The following is a 17,921-nucleotide window of genomic DNA, read 5'->3' on the forward strand; positions in this document are numbered from 1 at the left end:
AGTTTCATGAGAACTGAAATAGATGGTACATGTCTGGAAAGGATGAAACAGGGTGACAGGTTGATCTGTGGGTAGTAGAGGGAAATAGAGGGAGAGTTAGGCAGGGTCAGGTCGTGAGAGGCCTTGAATGTCATACTAATGGATTTTATAAGCAATGAGGAAAAAGAGAGATTGTCAGGTAAGGAGATATCTTAGTTGCTTAGTGCTGTAATAACACAAATACCACAAGTGTGTGGCTTTGAAGAACAAGAAGTTCCAGTGTTCTTGCAGTTTTGGAGGCTAAGAGTCCAAATCTTGTTCTCAGCCATGTTGATTCCTTCCTTGTCAGTAACCCTGGGAGTTTCTGGGTTCCTTGGCTTGTAGATGATATTCTTGTGGGGCCTGTCTTCCCCCTGTGTGTCTGTGTCTGTTCTGGTCTTTTTATAATTCAAAATTGATTAGGTTTAGGACCCATCTTACAGAATGATGGATTCATTAACATAACAAAAGAAAAGCCCTATTTCCCAACAGGTACAAGGGCCAGGAAGTCATCCCATATTTAGGGAGGGGACACGATGTGTTTCAGCATGAATATATTTCTGGTGTATCACTTCCCAGCTCATGAATTGATCTGGGAAGAATCTGAAGGATCTGAGGTAGGCACTTCTCCCCAGCATTCCACACATCCTCCTGCCAGGGGTCTCAGTGTCACATTCTGGATACTTTTGCTCTAAGGACAGCTTTTCTCCATTGTCTCTTCTTTTTCATCCCAACTCTTCTTTCTCTATATATTAAATGCCAATTTAAGTATGAACCATGGCCAACCTCCTATCTGTTCAAAAATAATATATATTTCCTGGATTTCTATATTAAGCCTAAAATGTAAATAAATAAATAGGAAATAAGAGCAAAGTGAATGTTCTCACTTGGCCTCTGCTTTGTGAAGGAAAGTGAGTCTTGTAACTATGTTCCTAACAATTTCTAGTGATGAAGCCTTTGCCTGGAAGCCACTGTCTTCAGTCAACAGTCAGATACTGATAAGAAGTCATAGTCATCCGCCAACTTAACAACCTAAAATGTCTTAGTCTTATTAACATGTTCTGAAGGGATGTTCCTTCACTGATTGTAACTGACACCTAGCTGAAGCCTTCTAAAATGTCTTTTTTAAAAAAATTTCTTTCAGATGATTATCAGTGACATATATTGAACACCCATAATGAACCAGGGACCATAATACATGTCTTAACTCATTTACTTCTGAGAACAACCTATGAGGTTGGTACTTTACAGACAAGGAAATCAAAACATAGAGAAATTAAATACAGAAGGCTGGTGGTTCAAACCCACCAGCCACTCCTCGGAAGGAAGATGGGACAATCTACTTCCATAGTGATACTGCCTCTGAAACCCAAGGAGGAGTTGCTATGAATCGGGTCTGACTCGACAGCACATAACAACAACAACAACAACACTCAAAGTCAAACAACTGTTAAGTAGTGGACACATACTTCCAAACACAGGCTGCCTTTGAAATTTAAAAAGAATACATTTAAGCAATGCCTTTACATAATTCATTCTTAGTTATACCTAGTATATGTTTGCTTATTTTGAACTGCCAGTATTTTATATTACTTAAGATTGGTAAAAAGGAATGAAGTACCTACCAAGTAATAAATTCATTTGTTCACCTAGCAGTCCCTGGACTCATTTTGGGGAAGCAAGAGAAGAAAACCCAGATCTACCCTCAAGGAACTACAGTCAAGAGGAGAGGCAGATGTTAAAGTAGATGGACCACCTAGTTAGCTATATGCATTATTTATTATAATAATGCATTGAAGCCACAGAAATAACATCCAGGGAAGTGGAAGTGGTCAAACATGTAAATTTCCAGCTTGTCTTGAAAATTCACAAGACTCCCACACTCCCTCATTGCAGCATAGGCTACCTACTGCCCTCTTGGACTATATCCCCTCCTCTAGTCTATCAGAAGCCCCACCACTCCCCACTGCTGTCAGATACTGAGACTTGGTGCCAGCGCCGTTTGTCATAGCTCTTGCTCTTTTGTGTCTCTAATAGGACAGTTAAAGTGCAGAATGTTTTGAATGCCCATATTGTTATGAGGGAGCACCAGTGGTGCAAAAGTTAAGTGTTCGATTACTAACCGAAAGGGAGAAAGACCTGGCGATCTGCTCCAGTGAAGATTTTTGATGTTGTTATGTGCCATTGAGTTGGAAATGACTCATAGTGACCCTCCTTGGGTTTCTGAGGCAGTATCACTGCAGAAGTAGATCGCTCAACCTTCCTTCTGAAGAGTGGCTGGTGGGTTTGAACCACCAGCCTTCTGATTAGTAGTCAAGTGCCTTAGGCACTATGCTACCAGAGAAAATCCTATGGGGCAGTTCTACTCTGTCACATGGAGTCTCTATGAGTTGAAATCAACTTGACAGCACCCAACAAGAACAATGCTATTATGAAAAATGAAACAATGAAAGACAGAACTAAGAAGTTTTTCAGGAAAAATGAAAAATCTCCTATCTCTCTGTGGGAAATACTCCACTGTCCTCCTTTACTTATCTCCTGGCCCCTGTAGGAAATTACATTTGCCACCCTGAGCTAAAGGAAGACATTTTACAACTTGAGAAGGAGGGTGCTATCACAGTTGAAAAATCCCAGGGTGTCAATCCAAGGTAAAAGAGTTAAGAGAGGGACAAGAAAGGATGGATGTGAGTTTCCTGCCGAACAAGCACCCCAATTGTATGCAGGGACATGTGGATGCACACTGAGGCTTCCCCAAGTGCTGATGGTGCCATTGGTGAAAAGGACAAGTCGAAGGTGAGGTCTGGTGTATTGGGGCAAACCTGACTGACTGCAAGATCACTTTTGTGTAGTGAGAGAGGGAGGGAGGGAACACAGCGAGACAGAACAGGAGCTATAGAGTGAGGTCCAGATCCTGGCTTTGTTGAGTACCACCTAAGTTGGGGAGGTTCTGAACCTCAGTGTTCTCATCTGTCTGCTAGTGATTGGTTAGCCAGTTAATTAGACACATATTTATTGGGTGTCTAGTGCCTAAGGTGAGCTCTGGTGATGTAGTGCCTAAGACATTTGACTGCTAACCAGATGGCTGGCAGTTCAAACCCACAAGTCACTTCTCAGAAGGAAGGTTGGGCAATCTACTTCCGTAGTGATACTGCCTTGGAAACCCAAGGAGTGGCTATGAGTCGGATCCGACTTGAGGGCACATAACAACAACAAGGCATTTGACTGTTAACCAGAAAGCTAGCAGTTCAAACCCACCAGCCACTGCTTGGAAGGGAGATTGGACAATCTACTTTGGTAGTGATACTGCCTCGGAAACCCAAGGAGGGGTCGCTATGAGTCGGATCCAATGAGGTTTTTTTGTTTTATTGTGTACCAAAGGAGCCATGGTGGCACAGCTGACCCATGGTGCTCAGCTGCCAACAGAATGGTCAGCTGTTCAAATGTACCACATGCCCTCTGTGAGGAAGATCTGGCAGTCTGCTTTTGTAAAGATTTACAGCCTTGGAAACCCAGTACAGCAGTTCCACTCTGTCATACAGCATCACTATGAGTCAGAATCAGCTCAATAACAATGGGTTTGACTGTGTGCCAGGAATCTTTGGGTGTTATAAATGGTTAATGTGCTTAACAGTGAACCAAAAGGTTAAAGGTTTGTGTCCACCTAGAGGCACCTTAGAAGAAAGGCTTGGTGATCTACTTCCACAAAATCGGTCATTGAAAACTCCACCCTACGAAGCACAATTCTACTGTGACACACATGGAGTCTCCATGAATTGGAATCAACTCGAGGGTAACTGACTGGTTACTGGTTACTGTGTGTCAGTACTCCAATGTACCCTAGCTGCTGTAGATCATGAGTGAGCAAAGCAAGTGAGGCATGCACTCTCATGGAGCTTATATGTTAATGGGAAGAGACAGACCACAAGTAAATAATAATATAATGTATCTGGTGGTGATAAATGTGGGTTGGTTGTTTATACCTTGATTCATTCCAGGAAAAGATTTGAGACAGTCATAACATCTCCAAACCACCATGAGCATTTCATGAGGTAATATATGCAAAGTGTTCATCCCAGTGCCTGAGTACAGTCATGCATTTCACAGATCTTTATGGAGCCTCGTTCTGTGTCAGCCTTTGTCCCAGCTGGGGATGTGAGGGGAACAAAACAGATGTGGCTCCAGTTTAGGGGACTTACTAAATAGCAGTGCCCATTAGCTTTTGTTGTCAGCTTCCTTGATATGGATCACTCAGGGAGAGGCTGAAGCATCTTCACGGTGCATAGGCCGAGTAGCAGAAAGAGACAGGAATCGTATACAAGGGCCTGGGAGCAGTGTTCCGCTGCTACTTCTGACTGCATGGTGGTGGAGCAATGCCCTCACTTCTCCAAGCCTGGTGTTCCTCCTGCCCCTTGCACAATCCATGAGACAGGTCAACTGAAGTCCCCAGTGGACCTGGGTATTGCCTTTGCTTCCTGGAGCTGGAGTTCATGCCCTGTTTTTTATTTTCTCAGCTGCAGACCATTCAGCCCTGAGTGCAGCGAGGACCCTGTTTGTGGATGTGGAGGAGCACGAGCCAGAAGCCATGGACGTGAAAGAGAGGAAACCGTACCGCTCGCTTACCCGGCGTCGTGACACTGAGCGCCGCTACACCAGCTCATCTGCTGACAGCGAGGAGGGCAAAGCCCCGCAGAAGTCCTACAGCTCCAGTGAGACCCTGAAGGCCTACGACCAGGACTCCCGCCTCGCCTATGGCAGCCGCGTCAAAGATATGGTGCCACAGGAGGCAGAGGAGTTCTGCAGGACAGGTGAGGGTGGGAACAGGGAGCGGGGCTTGGGTTCAGTTGTGCAAGCAGGTATGCACCTAGGAGTGGATGCAAGTGAGCAGGAATGCAAGCCAGATCCACTAAGAGTTTCTTTTGTTTTGTTACCTCCAGCCTGTAGATGTGGTAAAAACCTGCCCAATAGTTAATTCATCCCTGGTGGCCCAATGGTTAATTTCTCAGCTGTGAAGATAAAGGGTGGTGGTTCCAACCAACCAGGGGCTCTGTGTATCACAGCCTGGAGATCTGGTTCAATAAAGATTATAGCCAAGCTATGAGTCAGAATCAACTCGAAGGCACCCAACAATATAATTAATTCATAGCCCATTTATTTGCACTCTCACCCTCTTCCTTGTCATGATGATGTAGTTATCAGCTGCCTAGGACTGAGTCTAGAGCCACCACCCCCTCTCTTCTAAGCCTCAGGCTCCTCATCTGTTAAGTGGGCATGAATGGTACCCTCTGCATTGAGTTATTGTGAAGACTTAATGACATGACATCTAAGTTGTAAGCATGGTGACACAATGTAAGTACTCAAGAAATGGTAACACAAAGTTAGTACTGTTATTTATTCATCCAACAAACATATCTTGAATACCTTCTTTGTGTCAAGCACTGTGTTGACCTTGAAAGGAAGAAACTTTTGAAATGGTAGACACTATTTGAAAGACATTCTGGTACCTGCTGCCCTCTCCTTCACTTCCCACATACAAACCAAAATCCAAACTCACTGCCATTGAATCAATTCTGACTCATAGCAACCCCTATTGGGTTTCCGAGGCTGTAAATCTTTACGGCAGTAGATCTCCCCATCTTCCTTCTGCAGAGCACTTGGTGGGTTTGAACCACTGACCTTCTGGTTAGCAACCCAGTGCCTTATTCACTACACCACCATCAGTCATAATACCTTGAATATCTTTCAAATCCATCCCTTCTTCCATTTCAGTCCACTGTCATCTCTGGGAGGACTGACCACAACAACCCTTTCTTCACCTAATGCTTCCCCCTTGGGTCATTCTCTGCACTGCAGCCCACATGGTGCCTTTAAACTGAACTCTAAACTCCTGAAACTGGTATACAGCAGTTTTCCCTGAGTCCATTTCTGTCTTCCTGGAGGGTTTATTCCATGCCCCTCTACATCCCACTCCTTATGCTCTAGCCTCACTGAACTGTTCTTTGTTCTTCACACCTGGTGCGATAGTTGTTTCACTCAGGCGCTTCAATGATTTCTGCTTTTCTGCCTGCAGAGACTGAAGCCCTCTTTGATGCCTGGTCTGTCACTATCAGTGTCTGACTATTCATGCAGCCCACCCTAAGTCTGCCCTCCTCCTCCCCCACTCCACAAACAGAGCTAGCCAGACACTGTGCTGTGTAATGTCTGTACATTTTGACATTGTTATTTAATCCTTACAACATCTCCATGAGATAGATACAGTTGTACTCTCTATTTTATAAGAGTAGACTGGGACATGGGGAGACTGAATCACTTGCCTAAGATCACAGAGGCAAGAGCAGTTGGTCACCACCATCCCATCTTCCCTCATGATCTGACAACCCACCTGTGACCTCCTCCTCAGCCAGCCTCCTTTCCATTCTCTCATGTAGCCTAGGTCCCCATAAAAGCTGATCTGTTAGCAAGGCTGCCTTGAGAAATGAGGGCTCTTCAACTCTGTTCCAAGTTGTAGTTAAAAGCACAAGCTCTGGCATTAGATCTGGACTTGAATGTTGGCTCTGCTGTTTCTACTAGCCACAGTTTCTTGACCTGTGCTCTGAAATAATGGTTGCACCTATCCAGTGGCAGCATTTTTGTGAGGATTAATGAGGACTGTAAACAGAGCACTAGTGCAGTACCTAGCATAGAAACCACCACCACAACACAGTTGTGACCAGTCTGAATCACGCTGACATCATGTTGCAGACTACAACTGCTCTGTATGTTTTTTCAAGGCTGTGACCTTCCAGAAGCAGATCACCAGGGCTTTTTTCCAAGGTGCCTCTGGGTGAGTTTGAGCACACCATTTTTTCAGTTAGTATCCAGGTGCGTGATCATTTGTGCCTCCCAGGGAACCTTTAGCATGGAGTAGGTGTTCCATAAATGCTGCTCTTGTTCTTAGCTGTCCTTGAGTCCCCCAACTCATGGCAACCCCATGCACAACAGGATCAGACAGTTGTGATCCACAGGGTTGTCACTGCCTAATTTTTCAGAAGTAGACCACCAGGCATTTCTTCCTAATCTCTCTAAGTTTAAAAGCTCCACTGAAACCTGTGCAGCATCATAGAAATACACAAGCCTCCACTGACAGTTGGGGATGGGCTCACTTGAGGTAATTGGCAGGAAATGAATGTGGAAAGTCCTCATGGAAGGAGAGAATGCCACCACTTCCCTATTCCATAAATGCTACTTACCATTAATGGGCATCAATGAGTCTTTGTTTCCTATGTTAGGAATGAGGACAAAGGACAAGATGGTCTCCAAGCTTTCTTCTAGCTCTATCCTCCCTGTGCTGAGGCCAGCTAGCCTGTCCTGCCCTGTTCTGAATGCTACCCCAGCACGTGAAGCTCAGCAGTGGAGTCCTTCTTGCCTTTGTGAACAATAAGTAAGAGCATTTTTGTCTTGTAGGCAGGCATGTGCATTGCAGTTTACGAAGTGCTCTTCTTCACTGTATCCTCAAAAATCCTGTGAGGATAGCAGTTCATAGATAATCACTCCATTTTAAAGACAAGAACACTGAGGCTCTGAGCCTCAGTTATGTTATGTGCCCTGCCTGAGATTGCACAGCCAGATGTCAAATGAAGTGTCCTGAGCTCTTCAGTAAAGCGACAAAAGGACCCAAAGCAAACACACAATGAGGACTTCTCACATTTGGTAAATACATCTTCCATTCTCACATCACAGGGGCCAGGCTAGCTTGCCAGGATCATGAGCTGTCAGAGTCAGCCCTCACCTCGTGTATCTAGCCCAGGGTGTCACTGCCCACTCATATTGATGCTGAGTCTAACTGCTTAAAAGGGTATTCAGGGCAGGCCATGTGGAAATCAATGCAGCTCTGGCTGTTTATTGCAAATAAATTTGATTTTTCACTTAATGTAGCAGTCACTCTTCATAACATGTGAGCGGCCTCTCTTGAGAGAGCTGACCCAGCAGAGCACTGATATGTGGGCCAGGAGAGGAGAGGGTGTGGGTGTCCTGGACAAGGATGGGGAGTATCCAGGACAAGGGTGCAAGGAGGCAAATGGAGCGGCAGCCACGGAGTATGAAGAAGGTAGGAAGCAGATGGGAGAATTTAGGTTCCAATGCCGTGTTTCCTTTTGCTTAGAGGGAAGGCAAAATAGAACAGTAGAATGTGGCACAAAGGGGTGATACTCAAAACATTTAACATTGGGTCTGGCCCAGGCCCTGGCCCATCAAAGTGTCTGCTTGGCCATTACAGGAGAACCTGTAGGCTCCTGTTGTTTAGTTACTGGATCATGGTGAGCTGAAGAGCTGGTGGTTTGCAAGCGATGAGCTGGAATTAAGTGGGGGGGAGGGGGGGCGGGGATAGGCATTGAATGTGAGGAAACTCAGACATCAGTTACTTATCAACCAGTATGGAGATATTTCATTGAGACCATAGCAATATGAAGCGCTGGAGTTTCGGGCTTGGGGCACACTTTTCCCACCGCCACAGCCAGGCCTCAGCAGCTCATATTTCAGCAGTGTCCTAACTGGTCTTTCCTTTCTCTCTTCCCTCTCCCATTGTACAACCTCCAAGGCTCTGCCAGTATATGTTTGTTTCTCTGTTTATTTAGCTAACGTTTATTGAGCACCTGCATTGCACTATAGGCGTTGGATACAGAGATGAGCAAGACACTCAGAAAGCACAGGGTTTATTTGACACGAGGGACGAACATACGCAGCTGTCATTGGAAACCGTCTCTGCTGCTTCCTCCTACCTCTCCGGCAGTTCCTTCTTGCTTTCCTTTACTGACTTGTCCCAGTGTGTCTTACCCGTTGGTTGCTAGACTCCTTTGACATTCAGGTCAAGTATTCACCTCTTCTTTTTACCCTGTTCTCTCCACTCACTATCATCCAAAAAAAGAGTCCCTCATTCAGATATACCAACTTCTACCCACCCAGGGATCTTCCCATTTTTTACTTTGAATTCTAATTGTGCTTCTGGTTGTATCTCCCCCACAAAATTGTGCTTTTTGGTTGGTTTTGACTCTGAGCTCTGTGAAGACAAGCACCATGCCCTGGACACTGCTGTATCCCCAGCACCAGCCCAAATTGGTTTATAGCTAGGTGCTACCTAACTGTAAAGGAACCCTAGTGGCACAATGGTTAGGCACTCAGCTGCTGACTGAAAGGTTGACGGTTTGAACCCAAGAGGAAGATCTGGCAATCTGCTTCTGTAAAGATTACAGTCAAGAAAATCATATGGGCAGTTCTACTCCAACACAAGAGGTCGCTATGAGTTGGAATTGACTGGATACCACACAATAGCAACAGTCTGATTTGTAAGTCCATTTCCCAGGTCTCTGGTTTAATTGGGATATGGCCCTGTGCCTTAGTCCACCTCTTCTTTCTCATCCCTCCCAAGCACTCTTAGGAATATAAGAAACATGGGAGAAGCAATCCCTGAATGGACAATACATGACCATTCAGGAATAACTTTAAGGCTCTGCTTCCGTATGAAATTTAACATTCTCTCTGTCACTTAAATACTAATCCCTGGGTGAACTCGCCTCAACCCTCGGTCTTGAAAATTGCCCCAGGCCTCAGTCTTGGGCATTGCCAAGCCTTCCAGAGCTCCCAAGAGATCCAGCCATCACTGGCCCAGCTTTGGCTGTATGGCTTGCTCTCTAGGTTATTCAGAGTCTGCTGATTCCCCATCATTGCACCACCTGGTGTGAGGACATGGAAGGCATAAGCTATTCTCTGTGTGCAAGGCCAACTTTTCTCTGCCAGGAAGGAACTTCTGGTCCCAGGGAGCTATTAGTATCACATTGACTATGACTGTGCTCTGCTCAGGAGTGCTCCTTTCAGGCAAGTGCTCTCTGGATTGGAAGAAGAGACCTGAATCCCTCAATTTAATTTAACAAACATTAATTGAGCCCCTGCAGAGTATGGGATTTATGTGCTCTAGATACAGAGATTCAGAGGTAAGCAAGGCATGGTTCCTGGCTTTGATGAGGTTGTGTTCCAGCAGTCCCAAAGACTCTGGTGGGGAGCTCAGAGGAAGAAAGGATTCATTCTACACTGGGAATAGGTATTAGGAAAATATTCACAGAGGAAGTACCATTTGAGTTGGGCTTTAAAGGAGGATTTGGGCTTGCAGAGAGGAAGAGAAAGAGCACTACTGGCAGAGCAAATGGCTTGAGCAAAGGCACAGGGCATGGAATGTTCCAAGAATAGCTGTAAATCCTGGGGGACAAGGAGCCAGACTTCTGATGGGCGCAGCTCCTCCTCAGCAGCCTAACTAAGCTCACCTGTTTTTCCTTGCAGGAGCCAACTTCACACTGCATGAGCTGGGGCTCGGGGAGGTGACGCCCCCTCATGGGACTCTGTACCGGACTGACATCGGCCTCCCCCACTGCGGCTACTCCATAGGAGCCAGCTCTGATGCAGACATGGAGGCCGACACTGTCCTGTCCCCAGAACACCCCGTGAGGATGTGGGGACGGAGCACACGGTCAGGCCGCAGCTCCTGCCTGTCCAGCAGGGCCAACTCCAACCTCACGCTCACCGACACAGAACACGAGAACACCGAGACTGGTGAGTGGCTGGCTTGGCCCATGTCAGGCACCCAGGCTGTGGGTCTGGGGTTGTAATGATAAAATTGATTGTCTGCTCCATGCTTAGGGCTCTGGTGAACTTGGTGAAAAAAATTGCTCTGCTTTTAGTGGTCAAAATCAGAGCCTTTTGCACAGCCAAGTGAAATACTCATCCATCAATGACCTGCCACAGACTGAGTCACTGCTCTTTCCTTCAGATTAGACAGATACCAGATACCTAAGTGCTTGGTTAAGGCTTATGAGGTACCTATATGAAGGGGAGGGGAGAGGACCAGGGCCAGTAATAATCATCCCCTCACAGCATGTCCTCTGTGACATCAGAATCCTGCTCATTCAGTCTCCAGCCTCCAGATGTTTGGCAATCCTGGGAAGTTGCCCTGGGCACTGATCCACCCGAGTTTCCTGTATTGATTAGAGGATGGCTTACAAACAAAAATTTTGCCATGTTGAAATAACTTAAAACTTGAAATGTCACTCCGCCTTCCTCATGATCTCATCATAGATTTTGGAAGTATTGACTCTGAACCCCTTATTCCACTCCCATCCCTGCAGCAAGTTCTTCAAGCCCTGAAAGATGCTGTGGGAGGGAAAAATGAAATGAGTTTACATGCCTCCTTCTTATGGTGGAGGAAAGGGAGCCCTGGTTCCAAATTGTCCTCCTTGCTCTGGGTCTTGGTGGCAGATCTCTGAGGGGTTCTGCAGCTTCAGTGGGCCCCTGGAACAGCTGCTGTGGGGAATCTCCCTCTCTGTGGTGGTCTATACCTGACTATCTCCAGGCACCTTTGCTGACCCTGAGTTGGCCCTGAGAGGGCTCCTGCTGGGGTCTGGCAGTGAAGACTGAGGGAGAGTGGGAGAGCCCAGAAACATCCCTGCTGTCAGGGGTGGGATAGGAGTTGGGGTGGGGTGGGGTGGATGGCTTTGTGTCCTAGAAACCTAGAGAGGGTGAACTGCTGGTGTTGCCTCACTAGAGGTCTGAGAGGAACGTGGAGAGGGCAGTCTAGATTAGAACAGGAAGTCAGGTACCAGTGCCCCCTTCTGGTTTCCAGCTATGAATGCAGGCAATTAGTGATTGCTACTTCCTCTAGGGGCCAGGCAAGGACCAGGTCAAAGACAAAGGTGTGGATAGTTAGTCACTGAAAAGGAGGCTCCAGCTGGGTTATAACTGACCAAAAGCCAGATGTGACATCAAGTGGTAGACCAGATAAGGTCAGTGTACGTGGACAAATTTCTTCCCCTTAAAGAATTGATGCATCAGAGTTCCAAATGTCCATTCCTCCACCCTTCCCAGAAGAGTGGGCAGCCTGTATCCTTGTCTAGGGCTAGGGAAGTAGCAGGTGCTGGGGGCTGGCATCGAAGTATCACCACCTCCTGACCCCTAGCTAGCCCTTTGAGGGGGCAAAACATCTCAGCACCTGAAGAAGTCTCCCCTCTCTGTAGTAGTGAACCATCCACACTTCCTACCAAGGCCCAAGCTAAGCCAGCAGCCCCTTCTCTCCACGCCCCGCTACCATGAACTGAACTGAAGCTCTCATTTGTAGGATGAGGCCTACACATGTATCTGGTTAGAAGGCAGGAAGCCTGAGTTCTGACCCCAGTTCCATCAAGGACCAGTGGTGTGGCATTGGATGAACTACATCCTTTCTCTGGATCTCAGTTTCCTCATCTATAAAATAAAATGTTTTAATGAAATCAGCATCTCCTGTATCCTGAGAATAAAATCTGTGGTCTTCTAGTTGATTTTAATTCATAGCAACCCTATAGGACAGAGTAGAACTGCCCCGTAGGGTTTTCCAGACTGCAATCTTTACAGAAGCAGACTGCCACAACTTTTTCTTACAGAACAGCTAGTGGATTTGAACCACTAACCTTTCTGTTAGCAGCTGAGCGCTTAACCAGTGTGCCACCAGGGCTTCTTTATCCTGAAAATAGGTATTGGGGAAAAATTCTTAAATTTGAGGGTAGAAGATGTTCTATGGTCAAAAATAATATAAGTTTCCAGTGGGTTAAACAAATTTATTTATTTTTATTTATTTATTTTTAAAATTTTTATTGTGCTTTGGGTGCAAATTTACATAGCAAACTTGTTTTACATTCAAAAGTTCATCCACATCTGACTCCATAGCCCCAGTTACCATCCTGAACCATAAAAAGCTCTCCTCCCCTCTCCCCGTGTGACCACCCCCTCCCTGTGCCCTTCTCATCCATGCATTCCTGTCTGTCCAGCTTTCCCTCTATGTGAGTGCTACCCTTCTGGTGTCTCATGGCTGATTGATTCAAGGGGTGCATCTCCCTAGACTGGGTGGGTACATCAGCCGTGGTAGGTGTTCTGTATGGGCTAAGAGCCAATCCTTGTAAGTGAGTCCATTTCTAGGCCCGAAAGGTAACCCGGGGCCATAGTCTCAGGGGTTCCATCTCTCTCTGACCAGAAATTCTGGTCATTTTTGTGTTTTTGAATTTTTTCCACATTTTTCCTTCCACTCTATCCAGGATCTCCAGATTTGATCCCTTTCTGAGTGGTTGGCATTGGTAGCTGGGCACCATTTAGTTCTTCTGGTCTCCAGTTGTGGCCGCTGAGGTCCTCATAGTCCCTCTTATCTTTGGACTAATTGGAGTTAAACAAATTTAAACAGGATTCTTTCCTGCATAATTTCTCAGAGCCTTTAATAGACTAACATGCATACGAATGTACTAATCAGCAAGGAGGGATATACTCAGCACTCCCCCAAATACTTTTGACCACAGAACTCTATTTCTCAGGCCATCTGATGGGACTAGTATTCTAAGAACATAGACCTGCAGGCCCCTCTAGATCTAAGATTCTAGAGTCTAAGAGCATGGCTACAAATGTGGCATCTTTTTAGTAATGAAAGTACACAAGGAGAAAGTAACAATAATAGTAACAACAATGATAGTTTTAACAGCTGCTAACTCTCAGAACTCTGGTGCTATGCTAAGTAATTACTTGATCTCATTTACTCTCTCTACACCTGTTTCTGGTAGGTATTATTATTATTATCATCATCATCCACATTGCACAAAGTGAAGAATCTGAAGGGCACAGAATTTAAAAAAAAAAACCTGCCTGAGTCACACAGCTATAAGTAGTAGAGACAGGATTTGAACTCAGGGCTACGTGACTCTAAAATCTTTACTTAGCCAGTGTCAGATTACCCAGTAAGCAAGGTAAGCATGGGGTTACCTGTGTTTACTTACTAATCTGTAGTGAAAATTTTCAAATTTTTTCACCACATCAAAGATTCTGCTTCTACATATGGTTGGCACCTGTATGTCTCCCAACTTCACAGCCTTCCTACAGAATCAAAACTTCTCTTCAAATTTACAATCTCTGACTCCAAAAAAACTCCAAACTCACCACCGTCGAGTCAGTCCCGATTCATGGCGACCCCTCCTTGGGTTTCCAAGGTGGTATCTCTACAGAAGTAGATTGCCCAACCTTCTTTCGGAGGAGTGGCTGGTAGGTTTGAACGACCAGCCTTCTGGTTAGCAGTCAAATGCCTTAGGCACTAAGCCACCAGAGCTCCTACAATCTCTGACAGGAATGGAATACTCAGTATGCCAGGTGTTTGAATAATTTTTCAGAAAGATCAGCACAAGGCTGTTCCCTATGAAGTAGAGGTTAAAGATGTCCCAAATGTCCAACTTTTCCAAACTGCTGTCCTACTCTGTCATCTCTAACATCAGTTCCTTCTCCCCCTCACTATTCTCCTTCCTGTCTTAGGGTTCAATATTTCACTGTAATGTCTTACAAAGCTTACAAACTGCCAAAGAAATGGTTCACATGGTGGTGTGGAGGCTGTTAAGTCCCAAATCCATGGGTCAGGCTTCAATCTGGAGGATTCTCCTCAATCACCTAGTTTCAGAGGCTGATGAACCCAAATTGGCAGGTCAAATGACTGGCTGTTGTCTGAAGTCTGGGGATGAGACATTGATGAACAATCCAGAGAAAGAGAGCTAACTTTGCCAGAACATTCACATATATAACCTCAAGAAACTAAGGGTGGTGACTTGAGTAACACCTTCCAGCAAGGCAGAATTCAAGATACATCCCACCTGAATCCTACCTCATTAATTCAACAGACAACTCACAACAAAATGGAACCATAACCACAGGCATAGAGGCTAGGATTTACAATACAGCTAAATGGAGGACTATGGCTGGAAGGGCTACATTAAGCAACTCACTGCACTGCATAAGATAAGCACGGGATTATTTGCATGTACTTACAATCTGTAGTGAACAGTTTCACATGTTTTTGACCAAAGATGTGATGAAAGTCGTATGAAATTGTTCTCTACCAATTCATAAGTAAGCACAAGTCTTATGTTTATTTGCTTATTGGGTAATCCATCCCTGCTTATTGTTGTTGTTGTTGTTATGTGCCGTCGAGTCAGCCCCGACTCATAGCGACCCCTCCTTGGGTTTCCGAGGCAGTATCACTACAGAAGTAGGATTGCCCAACCTTCCTTCCGAGGAGTGGCAGCTTTAGTTATTATAGTGAATTCTCTCTGTAACAAAATACTTGGTTGGTTGTTCTTTTGAAGGTTTCTTGCCATGATGACAAATGATCATTTTCCCATAAAGTCATCATAGAGTGAGGCATACACCGCCCACATTATTGTATATTCCCTGTAAGCTGAATTAAGCCTCTGTTGGTTGATAATGACATATTAGATGAGCCTGAAGAGCTTCAGCCTTTGATAATAGGGACAGGGAAATAACTAACTGCTTTCCCTGGCCATTCTACTCTCTTATTCCAAATCATCCGTGTCCACTCTACCCATGACACTCTAAAGCTTGTCGTACTCACAGAAGATGGGTAGACAAAGTATGTGAGCAGTTGAATCTAACAAAAGACCCCTTGCCTCCACATCCCTTCCTGGTTGGGCCTCCCCAAACTCAAACATTCCATGGGTGCCTGCATGCATGTCCACTTGCTCACAGTTGGGAAGTTATGGTAAAGGCTTTTTATACTCAGATCTAAATAATAAGTGTTCATAGCAATGACTTGCTTTTATTTACTCATTAGATGTACAGCACTCTTCTTCACACATGTTATCTTCTCAATTTATAGCTGAGGAAACCGTGGCAGAGAAGTGAAGAGGCATGTACGGGGGATATGTCAAGCTCAGCTGAAGCCAGGAGGCTCTATCACAGTCTTGGCTCACCCTCCCTTCTCCCTACTCCTCGGACTCTCCCGTAATTCTCTCCTCCCCGCTCCTTCCCATATATCCAACTTCCTCATCCTTTGATGGATCATGTCATCGAGAACAGGGCTCAATTCCTCTGGACCTATTAGCTAGCATAGCACAGTATAGCTAGTTTCCATTAGCAACCCCACACTGAGGGCCTAGTGTCTACAAGCATCGTAATATATGTAAATCTCTTTAATCCCCATAACAACACCAGGACATTCCCATTTCCCAGATGGAAAAGAGAGAGACTCCAACCAGGTCAACTGATGTGCCAGACATTCTATAGCAGTAAGTCAGCAGAGCTTGGGTTTGTTCTGAGGTTTCTCTGATCCTATAGTCTGAGCCCTTTATCCTCATCCACTTAAGACGGCAAAAATACTGACTTTTCAATTGAGGCCACCAAAAAAGTGTTACTGAGATTTCAGAGACCTTTACCAGATAAATGTGAAATGCAAAATGTAACCCCCAGCAACCTCCAACCGCAGGAACACTGACTTGGCCTCCATGCCTGGCCTTGCATTAGTCAATAGCATTTATCAACAGTATTGATAGCGGTGGAGGCTTTTGCTGAGGTCACAGTGATACCACATGCAGCTCCCATCAATAATAACTTTTATGGGGTCCATTAAAGCCAATTTCTGCCCCTGAAGGTTAATGTCAGCAGCTTTTATGTCACGCTTAATATCCAAAATAAATACAGAATTGACTGGGTAATGTAAACACAAATCTTCTTTGGGAACTGTCAGGCACAGCCAGCCCTTGGGCTCCTTCTGCTGAGTAGGACTAGCAGGCTAGGTTGTGGCAGTGAGGAGCTGGCATCATTCCAGGCACATGCTCGCATTCAATAAATGCTTTTTAGAAAGCAAAGGTTACAATTTAAGCTCCATTCCCAACTATTGGCTCAGGCTGACACAGTGTCTCTTGTGTAGGTTCATTCTATGCTTCATTCTATGACTGTACTGAGCTCCCTCACTATGTCCAGCATTATTCTAGAATCTAGATGAAGAGGGGCAATAAGGAGATATAACAACTCAGTGGCCCTGTGCTGTGATAGAGGTGTGGCAGGCAGTGTTGCAGAATAGAAAAGACATTGACTTCAGAGTCCAGACCTGGCCTCAAATCCCAGCTGTGTGACCTTGCTCAAGTCACTTCACCTACCTGAGCCACTTTTCTTATTTTTAACACGGCATGCCATCTGCCTTCCTTGAATTGTTACTATGAGCCTTTACTGTAGCATTTGTGAAGCATCTAGTCATGCTAGCAATTATTATTAATGTTTTAAAGAGTCATTCATTTTGCCCTAAGGGTACAAAGGGTCCTTCCTTCATTCCACCATTATAGTATACTTGGGCTTGAAGGTGGAGTAGCATTTCACTGAGCAGAAGGAATCTGAGAGGCATTCACAGCAGAGGGAATTGTATAAGCCAAGACTTGAAGACATGAAGAAGCATGGTGGGTCTGGGGAATAGTGAGAATTTACTCCACACCTTAATCCCAGAGCAAGTTGAGAAATTCTCTCAGAAAAAAATAAAATGGAAACATAATCACATTTACCCCAAAATTATCAAGCAGCCTAAGTGTCAAAATGGAAATTATTGGTTAACCCAATTAAAAAGCAACAAACCAAACTCACTGCTCTCAAGTCAGATCTGACTCATAGTGACCCCTCCTTGGGTTTCTGAGGCTGTATCACTATGGAAGTAGATAGCCCAAATCTTCCTTCTGAGGAGTGGTTGGTGGGTTTGAACCACCAGCCTTCTGGTTAGCAGTCAAATACCTTAGGCATTATGCTACCAGAGCTCCTTTAACCTAATTAAACAGCCAAATTACTTATTCAGAGTCAGTAGATTAGGTGAGCATCTCCAAAGCACTGGAAGAAAGAAGCTCATTAGCAATTTAACTCAATTTATCCTCTACCCTCTCCAGTCCCATACCCATGAGACTTGGTTCTGAAAATCTATAAGAAAATCTGTCATTAATTCCCAAAGTGATCAGGGAACTGCAGCTACATTATGCACAGCATTTTTCCCCATTGTGTAGGGATTCCCATTTCTAGAGGCTAGGAAGCTAGGGCCCATCAGCCAGGGAAGAGTT

The 17,921-nt window shown here is 45.2% G+C and overlaps 1 protein-coding gene across 1 annotated transcript in view; it reads left to right on the forward strand.

The window, feature by feature from the left end:
• The first annotated feature begins 4,540 nt into the window (after positions 1-4,540).
• Positions 4,541-17,921, forward strand: part of TENM4 (teneurin transmembrane protein 4) — a 562,032-nt gene continuing 548,651 nt past the window's right edge. The window contains exons 1-2 of the mRNA XM_007941024.2: positions 4,541-4,823; positions 10,324-10,593. Of these exons, the coding sequence (XP_007939215.1) occupies positions 4,601-4,823; positions 10,324-10,593 (493 nt within the window). The 5' untranslated portion in view covers positions 4,541-4,600. The remainder of the gene's footprint in view (positions 4,824-10,323; positions 10,594-17,921) is intronic.

Source organism: Orycteropus afer, unplaced genomic scaffold (assembly GCF_000298275.1).
Source record: "Orycteropus afer afer isolate SDZICR_OR568_19922 unplaced genomic scaffold, OryAfe1.0 scaffold00074, whole genome shotgun sequence".
NCBI classification, from domain to species: domain Eukaryota; kingdom Metazoa; phylum Chordata; class Mammalia; order Tubulidentata; family Orycteropodidae; genus Orycteropus; species Orycteropus afer.